Source organism: Symphodus melops (genome assembly GCF_947650265.1).
Source record: "Symphodus melops genome assembly, chromosome: 9".
NCBI lineage: Eukaryota > Metazoa > Chordata > Actinopteri > Labriformes > Labridae > Symphodus > Symphodus melops.
In genome coordinates, this window is record NC_136699.1 from 16,202,540 (window position 1) to 16,223,527 (window position 20,988).

At 41.2% G+C, this 20,988-nt stretch overlaps 1 protein-coding gene across 1 annotated transcript; it reads left to right on the forward strand.

The window, feature by feature from the left end:
* Nucleotides 1-2,072: 2,072 nt before the first annotated feature.
* On the forward strand, nt 2,073-17,206 carry kctd12b (potassium channel tetramerisation domain containing 12b). Its single transcript, XM_079353085.1, has 2 exons — nt 2,073-4,286; nt 15,861-17,206. Exons 1-2 carry the CDS (start codon nt 3,443-3,445, stop codon nt 16,442-16,444), a joined length of 1,428 nt encoding a protein of 475 aa, XP_079209211.1. The 5' UTR covers nt 2,073-3,442; the 3' UTR covers nt 16,445-17,206.
* Nucleotides 17,207-20,988: the final 3,782 nt, after the last annotated feature.

The window sequence follows — 20,988 nt, forward strand, 5'->3', positions numbered from 1 at the left end:
TTGATCCGGTTCAGATCTTTATCAGGGGTCAAATAACGGGTTTCTCTTTTCAGACACTTAAGATACCAGAAAGAGTTATCATTTTCCTAGATTGAGTAAATAAGTTTGAACCTCAACAGAAAGAAACTGACTACAAACTAACGCTTCATATCAGAAATAGCGATACATTTTGGACTTTATTTGTCTTATATCATGGAGAAGATATGAAGGTGCTAGGTTCTGATAATTAAACTGGGTCATTAAATGCTGTGGATTAAACAATAGAGGTAAGTTATTGACCGACTCTGAATGGAAGTGGAAACAAGTAATTCAATATAAAGGTTTGCATTAGTAAAAAGAGTGTGGGAGGGGCAGCCAGCCCTCATGTTGGAAAGTCCTCTTTAATTTCATTAATGCGCTGTACATCTGTCAGACTGTCTCCGACTCTAACATTATTAAATAAGCAACTGAATGTTTTTTTCCTCCACGTAGAAACACTCGAGGGGATTTGATTCACTCGACAAGATGTGTTGCAGTCGTCTTGTTTCCCCTTCATGTCACCTGTCTTGAAAGATGTATGAAGCTCCAAACTGAGGGAAATGAGGCTATGCATATGGGTTCACATAGGCGCCTCAACAACAACAAAAAAAAAGGATGCTACAGTCTTCATTTTTTGATCATCCCACAGAGCATGCCATAAATCAATAAACAGTGCAGCTGTCTGCAAAAAAATGCTGAGAAAGCAGGAAAACAAACTGTCAAACCTCCATAAGTTACCCATTCTTCCAAAGTGTGATACGAGAATCCAGGGGAATATCTCAGTTTGCTCTGAATACATTGAGCAGCAGCAATGCATTTTATGTTTATCTCTGAGTATATTTAACCACTGTCTCTCTCCTGAGCCTCCTTTTTGCCTGCTTTGAATCATTAGAGCGTCAAACACCCACACGGATACACCTAACAGCCCTGAAGGCCATCACGTTGATGAGAACTGACAGATATACGCAGATAATCCGGCCGTTGCAGAAGGTCAATCTAATTTATGTGATGTAGTCATTTTGTCCATTATTCTGGGGATCAATGGTCTGTGGTCTGGATGTGATTAGAATGATGAAGTTGGCAGTTAAAAAAATCAGGGTTTCATGCTGATGTGCGGGGATTTTACATTTCAGTCAGTAAAAAGGTGATGAATAATAAACAAACGGGAGAGTGCTTTTTGGTTACTGGTAGAGGTTTATAGTTGGCATTAATCCCAAATATTCCATTGGAGTTTTGCATCATGGCATATACTATTGGTTATATTGCTCTGGGCTAGATGAGAATTCCCGGTGTCTTTTAGCAGTTTGCACATTATGGATGGATAAACGAAGCAGGGACAGTCAACAATTCTTCTCAGTGGCATTCAACATTCCCATGTTACCCACAGCTCCTGTGGTGGTGGACGCATAACAATAGTGGTCCAATCTAGATTGTAGATGACAAGGCGGTGCGGCAAACCAGCCATGGCCCTCTGGGAAATCAGAAGCAGGACATTTGGAGATGGGGAAAAATTGACCTGCTGATAATCCAGAGAAATGACAGAGATGGACTGCACCTCATAACAGAGACAAACAGAGAGAGAGGGTAGCCTTCCAATACAGGTCAGTCTGACTCAAACATGCTTCAGTACCATGTTGACAAGTTTGACAACCTAAGGATTCATGTGAAGTATTTCAGTCAAGAATTTTTTTTTTGTTTAAAGATCTTAGAAGTTGTACTGTGTATAAACGCGACATAACATGTCTCCAAAATCATTGAAGACTTTCTCAGCATGAATGTTAAACATTAACATCACAATTTATCCTCATTTTTGACCAAGCCGTGTTGATATGAAACAGTATTTAGCATCAAACTATAAACAGTGATAGTAAAACATTAAAGTGAAGTAACTATAATAAACATAGATTGCAAAAGGAGAGAGCTTTAAATCTATACAAACTTGTACTTGACCTGTCTGGAGAATGCAGATGGAAACTATAATACAGCTATAATCTGTTTGGAAGCATCCTTTCTCTGTGAGATTAATGTTATTTCTGTACATGGCCCCTGAAAAACTAAACTAATAAAATAACTAATTCTGCATATGGTCAGAATGAGTAGCTTTAAATGTTCAGAAACAGAATAGTCCTTCCTGAGTATTCACTAGATGTCACTGTTCTCCCATCCTTCTTAGAGACACTCGCTGCACTGATCTCTCAGAGTGTTCCCAAAAATAAATGCATGAAAATTAAATGCAATCATTTATAACTCAGTGGCTCGGATTCTATGTTGGACTCCAGCAAAAACAAGAATAGGGCGGTGCTGTTGTTTGGTTCTCAGTTCTCTGTCAGAGAACTAATCAATCAGAGGAGCACGCTGACAAAAAAAAACAACAACAAAACATGAAAGTGTGTTAAGAGTCGGATGTCCTTAATTGATCGTATACGTGTTTTGTGATTGGTAAAATTCCTATAAATACATAGATTACAGATATCTCGTTTTATTTAATCCATTGTATTCATTTAGATCAGCTTGTGACATCAACCTTGAGTATAAGTACGCACATAACTTTCCATGCTCTCTGTTTTAAGCAGGTACAGTATTGGACCTGTCCATTTACAGTGCACGAGAGTCTGACCTGGATCACGGATGCGCGTCACCGCGAATGGGCGTGGCTAACCAGCTAAACAACGCTCCATCATCCGTTTCGTTGCAGCAGAGTTACAGGCTGACGCGAGAGAGGAGCGGAGGGACACAACCGCTGACCACCTCGCGATCGTTTCTACCCGCAAGTGATGGAAAGGACGGAGGTTTTTTTATTCACCTTCCTCGCGTCTGACTACATCTTTAACGTCTTGTTCATCGCATGGCTCTTCGCCTACGGGACACCCACAGATGTCACCAACTATGGATCGCTTAATTGAAGTTGGTCCACCTGATCCTGTTTGCGCCAGGACAACCGACCGACATTAGAGTTAGAGAAGTCGTTATGGACAGTTGTTGTGCAAATCGTTCATTTCCTGCTCAGAGAACTGGAGTCAAAAGCAGTGTTGCAACCTCATGATTTCACATCTTTTTGCGCGTAAAGGACGCGGAAGAAACGGTTCCTTTGCTGCCTGAAATGCTCTGCGCCATGCTTTAGTAATAATGGAGGAAAGCTGTAGTTAGAAGTACAGGAGATGTTTGTGTGACTGGTTTGCTTCTGCTAGATTTGATGGAAGAGTAGCGGACAGCTTTTTAACACCCGCTCTACCTATTCTGCGCTGCAGTTGAGTCGCTCTGTTTCCACAGGAGATCCACCGCATCAACAGACCTGGAATCTGTGACAGGCAACAGGCCTCACGATCACACTGTGACAGGTACAGGCAGACGGGTTTTTTTAAAGTCCTGCTCTCTTTGATTTTATTATAACCAAGAGAGCTGCGTTCAAGTTCTCCTGTGAGCCATGGCTTTACCAGATAGTGGCATATCTGCGGAGGAGGTCCCTTTCCCAGAGATTATAGAGCTCAATGTTGGCGGCCAGGTGTACATAACTCGCTACTCCACCCTCACAAGTGTGCCAGACTCCCTGCTGTGGGAGATGTTCAGTCGAAAGTCAACTAAAGGACTGGCCAGGGACACAAAGGGTCGATTCTTTGTGGACCGCGATGGCTTCCTGTTCCGTTACATCCTGGACTATATGAGGGACCAGCAGCTGGTTCTTCCGGACCACTTCCCTGAGCGAGGCCGTCTGCAGAGGGAGGCCGAGTTCTTCAACCTACCAGAGCTCGTCAAGCTGCTGGCACCCAAAATCAGCAAGCAGAACTCCCTTGGGGAAGATGGATGTCAGAGTGACCCGGAGGACTCCTCACCTGGAATCGACTCGGCCCGGAACCTCAGCTCCCTGGGTGCCGCTGCTGCTGCCTGTGCCAGCCTGGTACCCGGCTCCATGGACGGCAAACGCTCCGGGTTCATCACTATCGGATACAGGGGTTCATACACCCTGGGACGAGACAGTCACACTGACGCCAAATTCCGCCGGGTGGCACGGATCATGGTGTGTGGGAAGACCTCTTTGGCCAAAGAGGTTTTCGGGGAGACCCTGAATGAGAGCCGGGACCCTGACCGCCCGCCTGAGCGCTACACATCCCGCTATTATCTAAAGTTCACCTTTCTGGAGCAGGCGTTTGACAAGCTGGCTGATGCAGGCTTCAACATGGTGGCTTGTAACTCTACAGGGACCTGCGCCTTTGCCCATGAGCAGACAGACGACAAGATCTGGACCAGCTACACTGAATATGTGTTCTACCGTGAGTGAGACTATCGGCTTTGTTCCTCCCCGGTTCCCTCTCCTGTCTCCAAGTGCCCCCCCTCTTCAGCCTCCAGCCATCCTGCCCCCCCCTCTCTCTCTCTGAAGGCTCCTTCAACAGTAGATGTCACATAGATGTTTTGCCCCTCCATCTTTCTCTGCAGACTCCAGTTTTTTTCCCCCCCAGCCAACTCTTCATACCTTCTGCAGGTCAGATCTGCAGCCCCCCACCTTTGACCCCTGATTCCTTTGCTTATCATCAGGTCCGGATGTTGCCCCTGCTTAGTCAGAGCCCCAGTCCTCAACCACTGCAATCCCACAGTCACTACTGCAGAGACTTGCACCTTCTATGTACTGTTTCCCCTTTGTACTCCATGTTTTGCATCTGCCTTGGTGAAGCACAAAAGCAAAGCAAGTTTTGCTCAAATCAAAGTTCCCTGGAGTGTTGGTGTGACTATTGCAGGGCGAAAGGGAAAGGGCTCCAAAGAGTGACAATGACGTACAGTGCACAGTAAACTTTTCCTTCAAATGGGACTTTCTGCTGCGCTTGTGAACTAAATAACCAAATAATTGGACAATTTATCAGCCTTGAAGGGCGTTGAGTATCCCCTAGCTTAAAAGGAAACAAAAATCATATTTCTGCAGTTTTTATTTAAAGTGTCCAGTTTGTGCCATGTGGTTGGGAAAGTGCCATATAGTTTTGACTATTCCGCTGTTATAATGTGTTGATGAGCGTTTATATAATACGACCACATGAGCGGGAAGTAAAGGAAAACTTAGATTGAAGGTATGTGGAGTTTCCTTTAGAGAGAAAAACAACCTGCTTTGATAAAAAAAAAATGAAAATTAAAACTATGGAAGCTAAAGTGTGAAGCAAAATCATAGATAGTGAAAAAAAAGATTGCCAGATAAAGCGTGTGTGTATTTCTTGTGCAATGAAAATGTCAGTATCTAATCACCCACGTGAGAAGGGTAGAGGAGATAGAGGGTGGTAACATCAGTCATTGTGCTTCTTTGACGTGTTTTTTTTGTTTTTGTTTTTTTTGTCTCAATTACAATTACAGCAGAACTCGGGGTAAGCATACATCATGGTAACATGCTGTCTTCAAAAATAAAACAAAAACATAATTTTAAAAAAAGGTGATTTAAGCGGATCACGTTTGGAGCGTTCTGTAAACAATAATGTAATGCTTAATACTCAGTTCAGTATTTGTTGAAGCTGTTGCATATTTTATGATAGCTCTCACTGTGTACTCATAAAAAAAGGGAAGGAATTGCCCAATATTTTCTCACTGCTGTAGCAAGGGCATTGTATGGGCGGATAATTATAGTGAGAAAGATAACTTTAGTTATAAAGTATGAGCTTAGAAAGAAGGTGGTTTCCAGATATCGCCTCAGGACAGGTCAAATACCTCAGACTACAACATCAACAGAGGGAACTCAGATTCTGCAAAATATCCAGCTGATGATATCCAAACTGTAGAAGCTTCAGATTTCCAGATTGTGAATAGGAGGTTGAATATAAAGTGTTTTTTTTCTGAGTTAGGCAGCATAGTGCAGGATTTCTCCAGAGCTAGGAGGTGTCAGGTTGTAGTTTTGGCAGAGTGTCTGACAGTAATAATAACTGTATTCTGAAATGTCTAGAAACCGCAATGTTGTGTTTCAGTGTGATGAAGTGCTGTTGACATCTGAGTCGATATGTTCGGCCTGCTGCAGTGTGTCGCTGCGGGCGTAGACCACACTAAAATTAAAAGTGTTCAGCGAAAAGCAAATTGATTTGTCAAATAAAAGATGTTTCCTTTCTATCTGGGTTGTATTTTCCATTCATGAAATATTTTTTTCTCAGTATTGAATGGCTTTTAGAGAGTTGTAATTTTTAATTTCCACAGACAATACAACAACAAATACACAGCTGCTTTTTCAATTTTACATCACATAGATTTAATATCAAGCAGTTGACAGGAGACTAGAGACAGAAATGAGGACATGCACACATAAAGCAGCTTGCGAAATCCTTATTTGTTGGCAATAATAATAAAATGCAACATACATCAGAGGAAATTATGAAACAAGTTGGGACTTAAATCCAGGACTGGGAAACCCTGCATAGACTTGAGGTGGTCACATGTTCTATAAACCTTAACTCGTATAAGTTAGCAGAGTTAATCACATGCTAATTACCTTAGTATAAGTCTTCCAAATCTGATCGCAGCCTAGCCTAGATAAAAGCTGATGAGCGTAACTAAAACTGTTGAAAAAATGTATGTGGTTTACTTCCTGGAAAACAAACAATTGAAGGGAATGCATGAATCGCTCAGAGGCAGGGACAACATTGAGCCTGCAGTGTCCAAAAGATACAAGACACACACAGAAAACTTCCTTCTGTCGCTTTCCTCGGGCACGCTACAGTGCCACGGGAGCGCCAAGGTCAGTCATTAGCACAGGCATGGAGAGACACGCCATGCATGTGTGAAATTTCAGGCATCAGTGTCCAAAACTGCTCTCACTCTTTACCTCCATGAGTCGCCTCGAGACTCGACATTCAACAGACGATGTGTGAGAAGTGTTGACACTCTGACATTGAACAGCAGCGAGGTCCACAAGCCGGCCTGTGATGAAACACTGCTGGTGTTGTTTCTTTTCAGCTTTTTATTGTAAACGCTCTGTTGTGAAATTTTTTGGCTGGAGAGCTCGAGCACACCAAGAAAGAAGTCCAGAAGGTTTCAGTAATGTCTAGATGGGGGGGGGGGGGGGGCTAATGACACAATGAATTCCATGAAAATAAATACAACATTTCATCTATATTCTCATATTCCTACCAGCAAATGTTGTGCATTTTCCAGTTGGCTTCTGCAATTCATTATTAAACTCCAGCCATGACAGCAGAAAGCAAAAGAGAAAAACACGCTGAGAGTACAAGCCTGTCCCCTCCTCCTTGAGGCAGTGATTTGACCCGTGTGCTGTTCCTGTGGAGCTATTGTTACTGCAAGCAGCTCAACATGGTAACATGCCTTGGCTAGGTCCGCTCTCCTCTCTGAGAATGATCCCATTGTCTCCATGCCAGCTGGGTCATCACTTCTCCTGATTGTTGAAAAGGAAAGGAAGAGAACATAGGAGGAAGACAGGAAGGGTTGCATGCCAACGGGAGAGAGGGATTGGAAAAATGGGGCAAGGAGGCAGAGAGACAGATAACCTGGTAGAAGCGAAATAAGAGCGTGAGAGTATTTAAGTGGGAAGGATTTGCTGTTCCCATCTTAGATCTGCAGAGTAACTCCTGATGAAGTGTCCTGTTATGGTGTATGATTGTCCTTACAAACAGTCTTCACTGAGCTGTGCTATAATGTGATGTCTGTAAGATGTAGTTACATCGGACAAATATAAAGGATTTCATTGATTTATGAATGATTTCAGCAAAATAAAGGTTAAATAGACAACCTTCAACAGAGAAATGTGTATTTTCTGTCTAATCTTTTTTGTTAATCCTGAGATCTGCCTCTAAATTGACTAAAAAAGTCTGGGTTCCTCGACTGCATCCTGTTTTATGGGTAGACAACAAAAAGCCCAAAAATGAGTCATTTTTCTCAAAGCCTTACTCTGAGTGTAAGACTATCAGATGTCATCCGCATGCTGCTGTTTCTGTTCACTCTGAGCTCTCAGCCGCAACCATCTGTGGCTCAGCGCTTGTTTGCGTTTCCCCCCGCTTCGTGCCTTGTCTCCTTTTGGATATGTGTTCCCAGTATATCTGTGCTTTGCTCTGTTGAGAGGACAGGTTGAATTCAGTGTTTCAGGCTTTGCATTGGGGGGCCGTGTGGGGGCCAATGGATTAGGTTCGCTCCCTGTCTCACAGATATGCTGATGAAGCAGTTGGTATCTCTGAATTTGCACAGACACAAACACAGACACATGCACGAAGGTGGGAGTGGTTGCTAGGAGAAGATGTGCAACAACTCTCCTGTGCAAGGCTAATGATTCATGCTATCAGGTTTGACGTTTAATTGGTCGCCTGCTTTTCCCTTTTCTTTTTGCCCAGTGAGAAATGCATTAGCTGGAAAGCAAGCCATTTGCCCCCCTCATTCTCTTTCTTAATGGCAACAAGTAAAACACCATGCTTTTATAGATTGCTGCTAATTAGCAATAGGAGCATATAGTGAAGAACATGAAAAAAACAGCCTGAGGACTAATACTGCTTTTTGTCAGCATGTGGCATATGTGCTTTTGTTTATTTGCACATGTATACATATGCTAGCTGCTGTGTTTGTCCTCGACTATTATACCATTCGCCCACACTGCCATCTAAGCCAGTATGCACAGAGTACAGTAGCGCTGGCTCGGGGCATCTTTATCTCATTGTGTGTTGTGTTATTTATAGTGAGCCAGGCATTGAGTTAGAGGTGTACCACTGCTGCACCTCTCTCTCTCTCTCTCTCTCTCTCTCTCTCTCTCTCTCTCTCTCTCTGTTTCAGCATGGCTACACATACTGCACTGGCCATGTCTTTATCCTCTGCCCACACATGAAAGCTGCTTTAACAAAGCATATTGGACACCAGGGGGAACTTGGTCATGCAAGCTCAGAGGGTGATGGTACCCAAGGGGGAAGACAGCAGGAAGTCAACACAGGACACGGTCTATGAACTGAAATAGAGTCGATTAGGCCACTAGTGAAGTCCTGTACAGTATCTTCTCTTCTCTCTCCTCATGATTGGCTGTTTTTTTAATTCTCTTTACAGTCTCTTTTTTTCTCCTTTAGGTTCCATGACACAGAGAGAATAACTAAGAGAGGGGCACATGAGGGATGGAAATGAGGGAGCATGAAATTACAGCATAGATTGAGTCATGAGGCATGTGAAGGATTAAAAAAAGAATGTAACAAAAAGCATCTCTCAAGAAGTAGTCCCTGACACATGAGCACCAGTGAGTGGGTAAACAAGTGAAGAAGAGTTGAAGAAGATGAGAAGGAGCAGTTTGAAAAAAAGGGAAACAGCGTATTGGGCAAAGTCAGAGGGGAAGTTATCAACACAACCAGAAATCAGTTGAACTCTTGATTTGTCACAAATACAGCAACCTAATGTTACAACTAAAACAATATAAGTGATGCCATACATAGATAATAAAACTTTCTATCCTAGTTCAGCTAAAATGTCTTCTTGAATTTCCCTCGGGATCAATAAAGTATCTATCTGTCTATCTATCTATCTATCTATCTGTCTATCTATCTATCTATCTATCTATCTATCTATCTATCTATCTATCTATCTATCTATCTATCTATCTATCTATCTATCTATCTATCTATCTATCTATCTATCTATCTATCTATCTATCTATCTATCTATCTATCTATCTATCTATCTATCTATCTATCTATCTGTCACAAAGCGATACCAAATTATTGTTTGGTATCAGTAAGGAGAATTAGATTTTAGTCTCTGTTTGTTTTTTTGTTTTTGAAGAATGCTTTCTGTATGTCACTTTTACATCTATTATTAAGGAAGTTTGTATTTGATTTATCAAAGTTGGGGGGGGGGGGGGGTATTTGTTCTGTATATTTTGCTTTTTGTTTTGTTATTGTGCATTTGTTGACAGGGATGGGAACATTACATTTTTTGGATGAATAAATTGAATGTTGAAGCATGGTGCTTCATAAAGTATATCTGAGCCCAGGGCCTATTGTTTTATAAAGCAGGTATAGCAGATACTAATCGATTGGCAAATTAATTCAATCTGAGAAGTTTTACCTCCATGCCAATAATAACTGATATGGGATTAAAATAAAGACAAAGACGTTCTCTCGTGAAAAGTTTGGCATCTAATTGGGATTATAAAAAAAATTCCACCACTTTTATTGGTTAGTAATTCTAAATTAGTTTGCTGCATAAACACAGTATGTTACTTTGTCAATACAACTTGAAGGGACAGTGCACTGAGCAGTAACAATGCCTGTACTGATTTAATGTGTTTTACTTTAAGCAGGGAGTTGTAAATTTGTCTGTCACTGGTGTTGTTAGGAAAGGATTCACTGTGGCCATCTGGAGATTTGGTCTCTAATCTGCCAGTCTAATGATCGGTAATCTGGACAGTCAGGTATGTCCTTAGTGACGGACACCTGGGCAGTCCTGAAAACTGGCTGAGACCAGGAAGAGAGGAGGAGCAGGTGGCTGGGGAGGGGGGTTACAGGCTCTGCAGGGGCTGAGGGGTGCCAGGATGGGCTTTAGGGTGCTTAGCAGACTGGTTACGTGATTTGGTAGCCAGGCAGCAGCTCAGGGTGTTTAAGGCACAGATAGATAAAGAGAAGGCAGGTGGGGCAGGTGAATCAGAGGAACACTTGGGACTGGAAGTACATTTCTCCAAAAATAAAACTACACTTTTATTTTTTCAGCAGATAAATTAAAAAGTCATTGAATTCTTTCTCACAGTTTTCTTTCAAACATCCCTCTCATTTCCATCAAAACCCCTGTGTTATGCTTTTCCATCACTTCCCTGGTCTCCAGCTGTTTACGTCACGCATTTCCTCTGCATTATTTAGATTGGCAGATTTGTAATTGCTCTGAGACTTTTGAGTACACTCGAGTGAATTTGATATGGGTGAGTGTGCTTATGCCCCAGCATGTCACGAGAATATAACATTACCATGTCTGATCATGCCCCAAAATGTATTTGATCCGACAGCAATCAGAGAAAAGACAATGAACCCGACGACCGTAGGTGGTGAGGCTCACTCTGTCATTAGGCACCATACTGATCGTTTCACAAAGCAGATGTTCGATATCTGTGCTGAATATGAGGTGATTAGATATAAAACATGCTGTAATTGCCAAAGCTATGTAGCGTGAGCTCCCTTTAGAGCAGCTGGATAGAGCCATATGCACAACTTCACACTCGTCTAAGAGCATCCTCTCAGCCTAAGAGATATTACTATGCATGCTCCCGCAGATCATTCTGGCGTTGCCATGGAAATGATAGGGCCCCCTTGTTTGCCAACCTGACCATTCTCAGGTCACAACACTTGACAGTGACCACTTTGAATTTTAAGAAGTAGAGAAAGGATGATTGACTCTATCATAGTCAAGGTAATCCTACACCATTTACATGATAAATGGATAGCGTTAGCTTTCTCAGTTGTAAACAATTAATATGACTCTCAAAATATCACTCTATTCAACCCATATTCAATCACATCTAAAGTTAAAAGATAACACCTTTAGTGCCCTCCAAACAGGTATTGTAAAATTAAAATAACGTAAAGGTGGACTTGATCTTAGTGTGTTACGAGTCGAAAAGAGGTAACTAGCCCTAAGTGCACATACTGAACAAAAAAGATTTATTTCAAATAAAAAGATTAAAAAAAGAAATATTTCAAAAACAAAATCCAAAAACGAGAAACAGGGAACAAGAAATATCCAGGGAATCACAGAGAGGCAGGAAGAACAGAACTATAACATGAATCAGGAAGGAAACACTGAAGACTGAATGAAGAAACACACAAGGGGAAACACCATGATAAGAGATGACAAAATAAAGGAAACACCAAACTAGGAAATACTAACGCACAAGTAAAACAGGAAACACTAAAGAAAAATAAAACAACAGAACTAAAAAGTCTGAAACACATGACAATGTGATGATACTTTGAAAAATAAATTAGTGTTGTTGTTTCATTTAATGGTGTGCGGGAATACATGATGTTCTATGCTAAAATGTAAGGATTATGGTAAGGTGATTAACATTACACGTGGAGGTTACATTTTGTGACAGAAGCACAACTAAACTTAGGATACTGTGACACATTAGAGTTAGAGCTAATAGCAGTAATGATGGCAACATAGACATGTGTCACACTGAACAGATGGGAAAGACTGAAAGAGTGGCAGTAAAGAGAGGATGTGTGAGAAAGTGCTATGGCTTTTGCATGTACTGTATATCCCTGAAGAAGTGGCCTGGGGAAAAGGGTTGAGTGCTCTCTTTCGCTGTTCTCCTCCATAAGGCTTAGCAGTGGAGGAAAGCATGGAGCCCATCCCCCAGTGGATTATTCTTCCACTGCTAAGCCCACATACTCCCACGTCCAGGCGGCCCTCAAATACACGTATTCATTATGAGGTACATTTAACGCACCAAACACACAAATCCAAATAGAGGACAGCGTCTTTTTGCAAGCCCCTCCTTCCTCTGCAGCTTCTTGCTTTCTCTCTGTCTTTATCTGTCCTTCTTTTATATGCATAAAATGCATGCCCATAATATGAACACACTCACACACACACACACACACACACACACACACACACACACACACTCCTCTTCACATATTCAGAAAGCCAAGGCGGCAGGAGAAATATTGTATGCCGCCTCCGTTTGACACAAGCAGCTTTGCCTGTTACATAAGGAGTGTTACGGTGACGATGAGTCCTGTTGAAGCAAAGAGAGTAGGGCCACGAGTGTCTTCATATGTCTGTCCACGTTTGTCTGTGTTTGGGTTGTGTAGAGTGCTCTGTGGGTGTAGTGTGATGTACCTGCATGTCTCAGCATATAAGAGAAAATGACAAGATAATTCTCCTGCTTTAACAGTGCGCACCATTATGTAGATGCTGCAACAACAAAAAAGGAAGGTGTGATTAAATCTGGCAGGACTAATTAGGCTAAGGCCGTTTCCAGTGATTTGATAAAATGTAAATGTTTTGCAATTTGTCTTTCTGCAGAATATTTTCTGCAGATGTTTTTTCTCAAAGTTTAGCTTCCATATTGAAAGGCTGCAACAAGACATTAAGCTTTGATCTCTTCTGTTGGGCATTTGCAGGCATACAGCTTCTAAAGATTTCCTCAAGAGGCCTTTTGAAATGCCAAATATTGTTTACAGATCGGGCATGACGAATAGAGCATGTTGAAATTCTCCCAAAATGGATCACATGAGAAAAAGCGCTAGACAATTCATAACAAGCACATGGCAAATGCACTTCCTATACACCCAACACATAAGTGGCCATTTTTGTGTTTTTGCAAAGACTTTCTGAGTCTGTGTATCATTAAGTAGACTGTGTCAAATGAAAGGCAAGAGAGAGGCTGATTACTTGTTCACTGAGTAAAAAAAAAAAGCTGTTTGTGAAAGAGAGAAGGAGCAATTCAAAATGGTTGATGGGTACAGAATGTGCACATGTGCCACTCCAGCTATGATTCTGAGAAGTCGCACCGTAGCAACCCCCTCTGTACTCGCACAGAGATGAGATGAAAATCAACATGCCATGAAAAATGGCTTGTCAAGCTTCAGTCAGGAGGCTTTACACCATCCGTTCAGTCACAGTATTCCTTCAAGGATAATGTAACCTACATGCAAGTAGCGGTGCGAGAGTGTTCTGAAATTAAATGACTGTCCTTCACTCTCCTTATCTCCCATTTCCCTTTCTCTGCTGCTGAGCTCCTTTTCTTTGCTAATTTCTGTTTTCAAAATGCACCGACACGCTTTTGTTCCAGACTGTGTGTACTTTTGTGCTATTGAAGCAGTATTGTAAAGCTCAAAGCTGATGTGTGTCTTTCTGTGCCAGACACACACTTGTGACACACTTTGATAAGGCAAACAAAAAAAAGAAAAAAATTGAATCAATTTTCTGTGTTCCATCGTTAGCCAAAGCCTTATTTTTTATGTATGAATTTGTTATCCTGACTTATCAATCCCTCAATTCAGTTCAATCAGAAAATACTTTTGTACTAGTTCACAATTGTTTATTTAACAGTTTAAAATACACTGGACACTGGTGGGGGTGGTAGAAGAATGAAGGCTGTGATGAGGAGAGTTTCTGAGTCTGTATCTGAACTCTGCTGAGCTGGCATGGAGGTGACTGGTCATAGCGATAGCACTGAAAAGACAAGCTGACTGCTGGAGAGAAAGAGCAGATTTTACAATTTGACAGTTGCAGGACGATTGGCTGAGAGATGTTGTGGCAGCGTTGGGTTGGATTATTACATAACGAGGTAAAACCCCATAATCAACTGATCATCAGAGCAGGGAGATAATGGAAGTGGTAGAGAGGGAGTGGCTAAGTTAAATGCAGAAAACTAAATGAATGTGTTGGAGAATATAACCAGTATTCCTGCCTGAACTTACGCTGAGCTCCATTTAATTGGCATCGGAAATGTTGTGCTTTTATGCTGTGACTTAAATGAGAGCATCCCTCTCATATCTATGGGGTAAAAAGTATCACTAGCAGCTTGTTATCTTAGCGGAAATACTGGAAATATAAACAGCTACTTTCACCATGTCCTTAGGATGTAACATAGTTATTTATTGAGCTAAAGAAGTGACATTCTGTTACCTTTAGATGGAGTCACGCTTGTGTTGAAATGATTAGTTCAGCATAGCACAGAGGTTTGAAATTGTTATTGTGCACATTTTAACAACAACATACAGGATTATCAATGAGTGAGCTTCAGAACTGCAGTCCAGATCATTTTGATACCTTTGGGCAGAGTATTCTCTCATTTTTTCTCTCTGCTAAACTAAACAGACAAGCACATTTTTCCATCTTATTATTTAAACCTGAACATGTGGTCGAGACTTTCCCTCAAACGTTTAACAAGAAGGCAAGAAATAATCATATATATTCCCAAGAACAGTTCTGTTTACTTCAGTTTTTTTCTGGTGTTCACTTTATTTTCACTAATTCTAGTCTCCAATTTATAAAAGGAACAATGTGCACAGGATACCTTTGAATCTACATCTATTTGTTCATTATATTATATTATTAAAAATATTACAGTATCTGACTCTGCCATTGGGTTGTCTGAGAGCTGCTGTGCATTTTAGGGCTGTCTATGATGGATAAAATGTCAAACTAGGATTTTAGAAGGTATAATTAATGTGACATCATATTTATATATATATGAAAGGATGAAGCTATGCCGTTGCTGATACAGCCATTATAAGCAGCGGGGTTAATCGGGGTCAGGTGTGACTAATCAGACACAGGTGAAAATATAAAAAGCACAATCACAAAGTCGAGAAAAGAAACACAAAAAGGAAGTAAAACTACACCAGAGGGACAAAGTGGCATAGTGACCAAATAAATAAGGACCTAATCATTCTTGGGCCTGTGTCCACTAAAAGTTTTTTAGCACGTATGGTGTCAGTTTCAGAGCCCATATCACTGGCCCTTATTGTTGCTGATGACAATAGTAGTAAGGAAGTAAAGTAATCCTGTTCAGACATAAGAAACAGCTCTCGACTTGGAAATTGTACCACCAAGAAGGTGAATGAAATTAATGTATCCTCCATCATTGTCATTGACAAAGTTCACACCACACGTCCCGCCCTCTTTTGATTTGATTGGTCAGTGCGTGAGAAGCGACGAGTGTGGTTTTGTTCCAAAAGTTTGGCTTTTTTTCAACTGAGAGCATTGTGAGCGCAGCAACAGAAACCGTTGACCCTATCAGCTAAAAAGAGTGACATATGGATTACAGTTTACCTGTGCAAAAATAAAAGAAAACACATGTTCCCTTTCAGTTTGATCTGTTTCTCAACCGTTTTAATTGTTCATAAATATAACGTGTTTCAAACTGTGAAAATGTAACACCTTATCTTCTTCTGCTGTAGGTGGTTTAGCAGGGGTATCCAAGGCAGCGACCTCTGGCCTCCCAGCCTTGACTGGAGTGACAGTTACTGAACCTCCTGCCACTCATGCTGGAACAGAGTCAGTGGAGCCTGGCAGCAGCGGCCGAACCCGCAGCCTCCCAGAAACCAACAACAGCATTACAATGGACCCACGAAACCCGCTGTACATGGACTCTCCTCCTCCTCTAACACCTCCTCTTCCTCCTCCACCTCCTCCTGATGTAGACTGCCCTGACCTCCCTCCTCTGTCACCTCTAGTCCTGCCTCCACCACTGCCATCATCCACGCCTTCCTCAGCCTTCAGTCCTCCTCTTCACTTAACGCTGCCTCATGCAGAGAGCCCGCAACGTCCAGGCACTCTCAACCTGAAGACACTGCCGCGTCCAGGCATCAGGGAGAATGGGGGGCCACCGCTGGGAGTGGAGGAGGAGGAGGAGGAGAGGAAGCTGCTGGAGGAGGATTTGAAGAAATGCATCGACGACTTCAAAAAGATCCGCTTGCCCTCTGTGTTTCCGGATCGCAAGAGGCATTGGCAAAGTGACTTGCTCAAGAAGTACAATGCATAGATTGCTTAACATAAATTCATGCGCTGATACAAACTTTATGAAGATTTTTAGCAAGTTTACTTCAACTTGTGATATCATAGCTTTTGCATGTAAACTGATTTTTTTTTCCTTGATTAAGTATGGTGTTTAGGCAGAGCTCCTCTAGGAATTTCACAGTTACCCAACCAAAACAGAGATCTATCATTTTCCCATCATAGGAAAACACCCCTGTAGAGATTATTAGTGACACATCTTTGTTCCACACAGCTATTTGGAGATATGAAAAATATTTTCAGCCGCTTTATTTTTAATTATCAAAGGAAAATATATGTAATGTTTTAAATAAGAAATCTGCTCTGCTCTTTGTATTCTCTCCACTGATCAGCCATCTGCAAAATGTAAGCTAATTATCACATTGTAGGCATTTGACCTTGCTGATGCAAAATAAAAGAAAGAAGTGAAATCTCTGGTGCTAATCTTCTAAAAAAAAATATCTCTCCTCATCAATATTAACCAAAAAACTTCAAAGCCTTTCCTCTCCTTGCTGCGTTGAATTCAAAAGCTGTTCAGCAGTTTGCTTCTTTTTGTGATTACATTATCTTCAAGTCAAGAACGTGTTGTACCAGGAAGTAAAGTGGGTAATTACAGACGGCTAGAATGTGGAATAATAATAGCCATAATGAGTACATGAACCAAGGAACAACTCCATTTGTTCATCTGCTCTGCACGGTATCTTCACCCAGCTTTTATAAGAAATTGCCAGGAATATGTATGTGTACACATGTGGGTCATGAAGTAATACTTAACATCAAAGGTCTGCTAAAGAGCAATTGGTTTGATTATTACTTTTCCATCCAGAGACTGAGATGCAAAGATCACAGGAAGAAACAGGACGACATGCACTGTCCTTAACACCTTTGTGGTGGCACCTTAAGACTGCCAGCACTTCAACACAGTTTCCTTAACGTCTGAAGACATAGTGAGATCATTTTAAGATTAACTTCAGGAGATATCTTACATATTGGTCCTTCAAGCTTTCATTATAATATATGTAGTTTGTTTAACTTATTTTTACAGTCTATGGTTTCACTTGCTAAAGAGCCAGGCTAGCTTGTGTCTTGCCACTGCTCCTTCTTTTTAGGCTAATGCTATTAAATGGATGAAACCAATAGTTTGTTAATTTCTATTAAGTCAACATTTCAACCTGTGACACTTGACACTTTTTTCTGTGTCAGTTTTAAATTTTCATCAACTCCAAAAGTTACTTGATACCAAGAGTCTTTACTTGTGATTTTCTTATGTCAGAACATCAACCTTGTAGTTTTGACAAGGGACAAGAACCAAAAATATGACTCAAACGGCCACATTCATTTAGAATTTTTCTGTATGTATTTTGTTGCCTATGTGCGCCGGTTGTAATCATTATATTTTTTCTATCCGTCTAATTCAACCTTAACAACACCAAAGTCCAGCCTGATGCTCTGCCTTTGATCATAATGTGCCTGTGGTCATCCAAGAGTTTCTGGTTAAAAGACTTAATGGTGTTTACTATCACAGAGCTTTCTGTCAGCAGCATTTTTTTTAGTTTCTTCAGCCTTATACAGTTCAGCTCTGCATTGCCCCGGGCCAGTACTGAGGTTAAGACATTAATCCTTAAGTGTTGGCTGTGAGGGAAGTTCTATCTGATTCTGCATCAGATAAATGGAATAGTTTTTCAGGCAAACTGGCAACCAAGGAGCAATAGATATCCTCCTGCTCAGATGAGAGGATTAACAACAGATTAGGGTTTGTCACAGTCCTGAAGACTCCCTTAACAGCAGGCCATTTCTCTAACAGGCTTCATGATGACGCCGATTTATGCCACACAGTCAATCCTTCCTGAAACATTTCACGCCGACGTCAACACTCAGGCTGTCTCCAACTGGCTGCTGATTGCTGAGAAATCCATAGAAAAGATTTTTCTTCGCAGCTCATTAGAGGGTATTGCCTCGTCAGCTCCTTTTTCTCGTATTTCTCATCTTTCAGCATTGGCTTCGACAGTGACAGAGCACTGGCCAGGCTCCCGGGCTGGGAGGAGTGTCATCGAGGAGCGTCTGAGTCAGAACGCCTGCCGAGGACTGAAACAACAAGTTCTCGCTATTTAAAATTCTTGTTTACTGTGGCAGAAACTGCACAGTCTGCTGTGTTGGAGCCCTGTTAGACAAAACAGACATCCCTGTTCAAAATCACAGTCCTAATTTGCATTTGGGCCTCTCCAAAGGAATGTGGTCAATCCTCACTTCTCTTTTACCCTTTGTCTTTTTTGTGTATATCTATTTGAAGCTGGCTTTTTGACTTATTATGGATGCAGTCGGAGGATTTGATCTTGGAAGATGATAGGCTGGGCCCCCTGACAAAGGGAATACTTACCCTTTGAAAAGAGGAGGTAAAGCAGTCTGGTGGGACCAGGAAGGACGGAAAAATATTCCTTGACAGAATACTTAAGTACGGATCCTACAAATTGTAGCTGCAGTGATTATCAGTAGACTGAGGTAGAGCTAACCATGGGGTCCTTCTTTAAAATCTTGTCTTTAAGTTGTCTCTGTATTTGAACCCTAGGCATCAAAGATAAAAAAAGAGAAAAGAGGTATCCTTTTCCCTGTGATTTTGTGATTAAAGTCCTGAACCATAGGCCAAGATTTTTCACTGAATAATTTTTGCTGTAAAAACTTTTGGTTTCAGGGATTTTGGCGACCCTTGTGGACAAGGCAGTACATCTTATCTCTTCTCTTGTTCTGTACATGTGTAAGTAGTGTTTCCTGACTAAAGAAAATATCATCCCGGTTGGGGTGTTGGTACTGTAGTGGTTAGAGCGTGCGCCTCATGTTCGGATTCTATGGTCCTCCAAGCTGACACCCTAGGTTTGAATCCTGCCTACATGTCTCCTATTCTTTCTCTCAGATTTTTGATTCTATCTATTCTCACATCTTTACAATGAACATTAAAAAATAAAAATCCAAGTATAATGATCCTATTTGCTATTGTAAGTCATAAAGAGGACTTAATATTAAGTTTAATCTGTTTGTTAACAATGAAAAACTACTTGTTTAAATGAATTGATAAAATATATACTTATGGAGGAGGACTTCTTTTGTTATCAGGTCATGCCTTTTTGGCCAAAACTATGCTTCAGCACAGGGTGTTAGAAAAGACCTGCCAAAAACATCCCGGACACCATCTCCTATCTGCTTTTCTTAAATCTATCCTGTTTCCGTTTTTGCTGACGCATTCAGCGCTGTGAATTTGCATGAAAGAGCACATCGCAGATTTATTTCGAATGGCCAGTAATACATTAGCATCTCATTTCTTCGGGGCATGAGTTATCTCCAGCACAGTCAGCCCTCCTGACAATTAAAGCTCAGCTGAAAGTGATCCTTGTAAAAAAAAAAAAAGAAAGAGTTGTAGTGAGTGTCTTAGGATACTGTATGTCTGTGTTTCAGCAGTCAGACTGAGTTTCACACTTAAAGATAATCTTTGTGTGCATGCATTATGTATTCATGCTAACTAAATGTAGCTTTAAGGGAGCTAAGAGAACTGAGGACCTATTTCGGGAACCTGATTCGGGAACTTACACTTGTGTTGTCCATCCAATTGGAAGGTTTATACTTATCTGAGAATATCTTATATATAGTAAAAATACCAAAAGAGTAAAACAGTACAATAGGTGCACATTTATCTTTGCTTTAAATGTATTAATCCAGTTATTCCAAATGTTACCACATACTATTTTGCTTACTTTCAAATACTTTGTTGATTTACAGAGCTGAATTCATATCAGTGTTCAGAGTCTGATTGGATTGTCCATAAATATAATGCATAATCATTTCTTTATTCAAAATGATGACAAGGCTAAGATTGTGCAAACATTTTCTATTGCTGTATTGTATCATTAATTGGCTGTTTCCTGTTGTGACCATACATCCTGCATTAACCTGCTTATGGAAACTCAGGTCGTCTTATTGATCTAAATCATGCAAGCGCTCAAACCAAAACATTACTTTAATCCTGTTATTTACAGCGTTTGAGTTATGCCTCAGAATGCAAATGTAAAATGTCTGAGATGTGTCATGGACACAAGCTGAAAATATATCTACATAAGCGACGTTTACAATCCAGTCCACACATTATCTGTTAAGTGGAACGTCTGTCTTGCTTTTGGGAACATGTGCTTGCACATAAATGTTCTTTAAACAAATGTGTGCTGTTTAATGGAGAGAAGAGCTGGCTCTTCCTGCAGGCCTTCCACACAATCAGCAGGAGACACATGCTGTGGAACGAGGCACAGGAGAGGAGGGACGGAGAGAATGTGTCAGACTCTGTTCACAGCTTTTTCCATTTCCATCATTAAAACCTGGGGCCTAATCCTGCAACTACTTTAATCTCCTAATTCTGAACCTCTTTCTCTCTGCATACAGCACACTCCGTTTCCATTCTCTCTCTCTCTCTGTCTGCCTCTGATTTTAAACCAGGCTGTAGCTGCGGAGAGGAAGCTTTTACACACACACACACACACACACACACACACA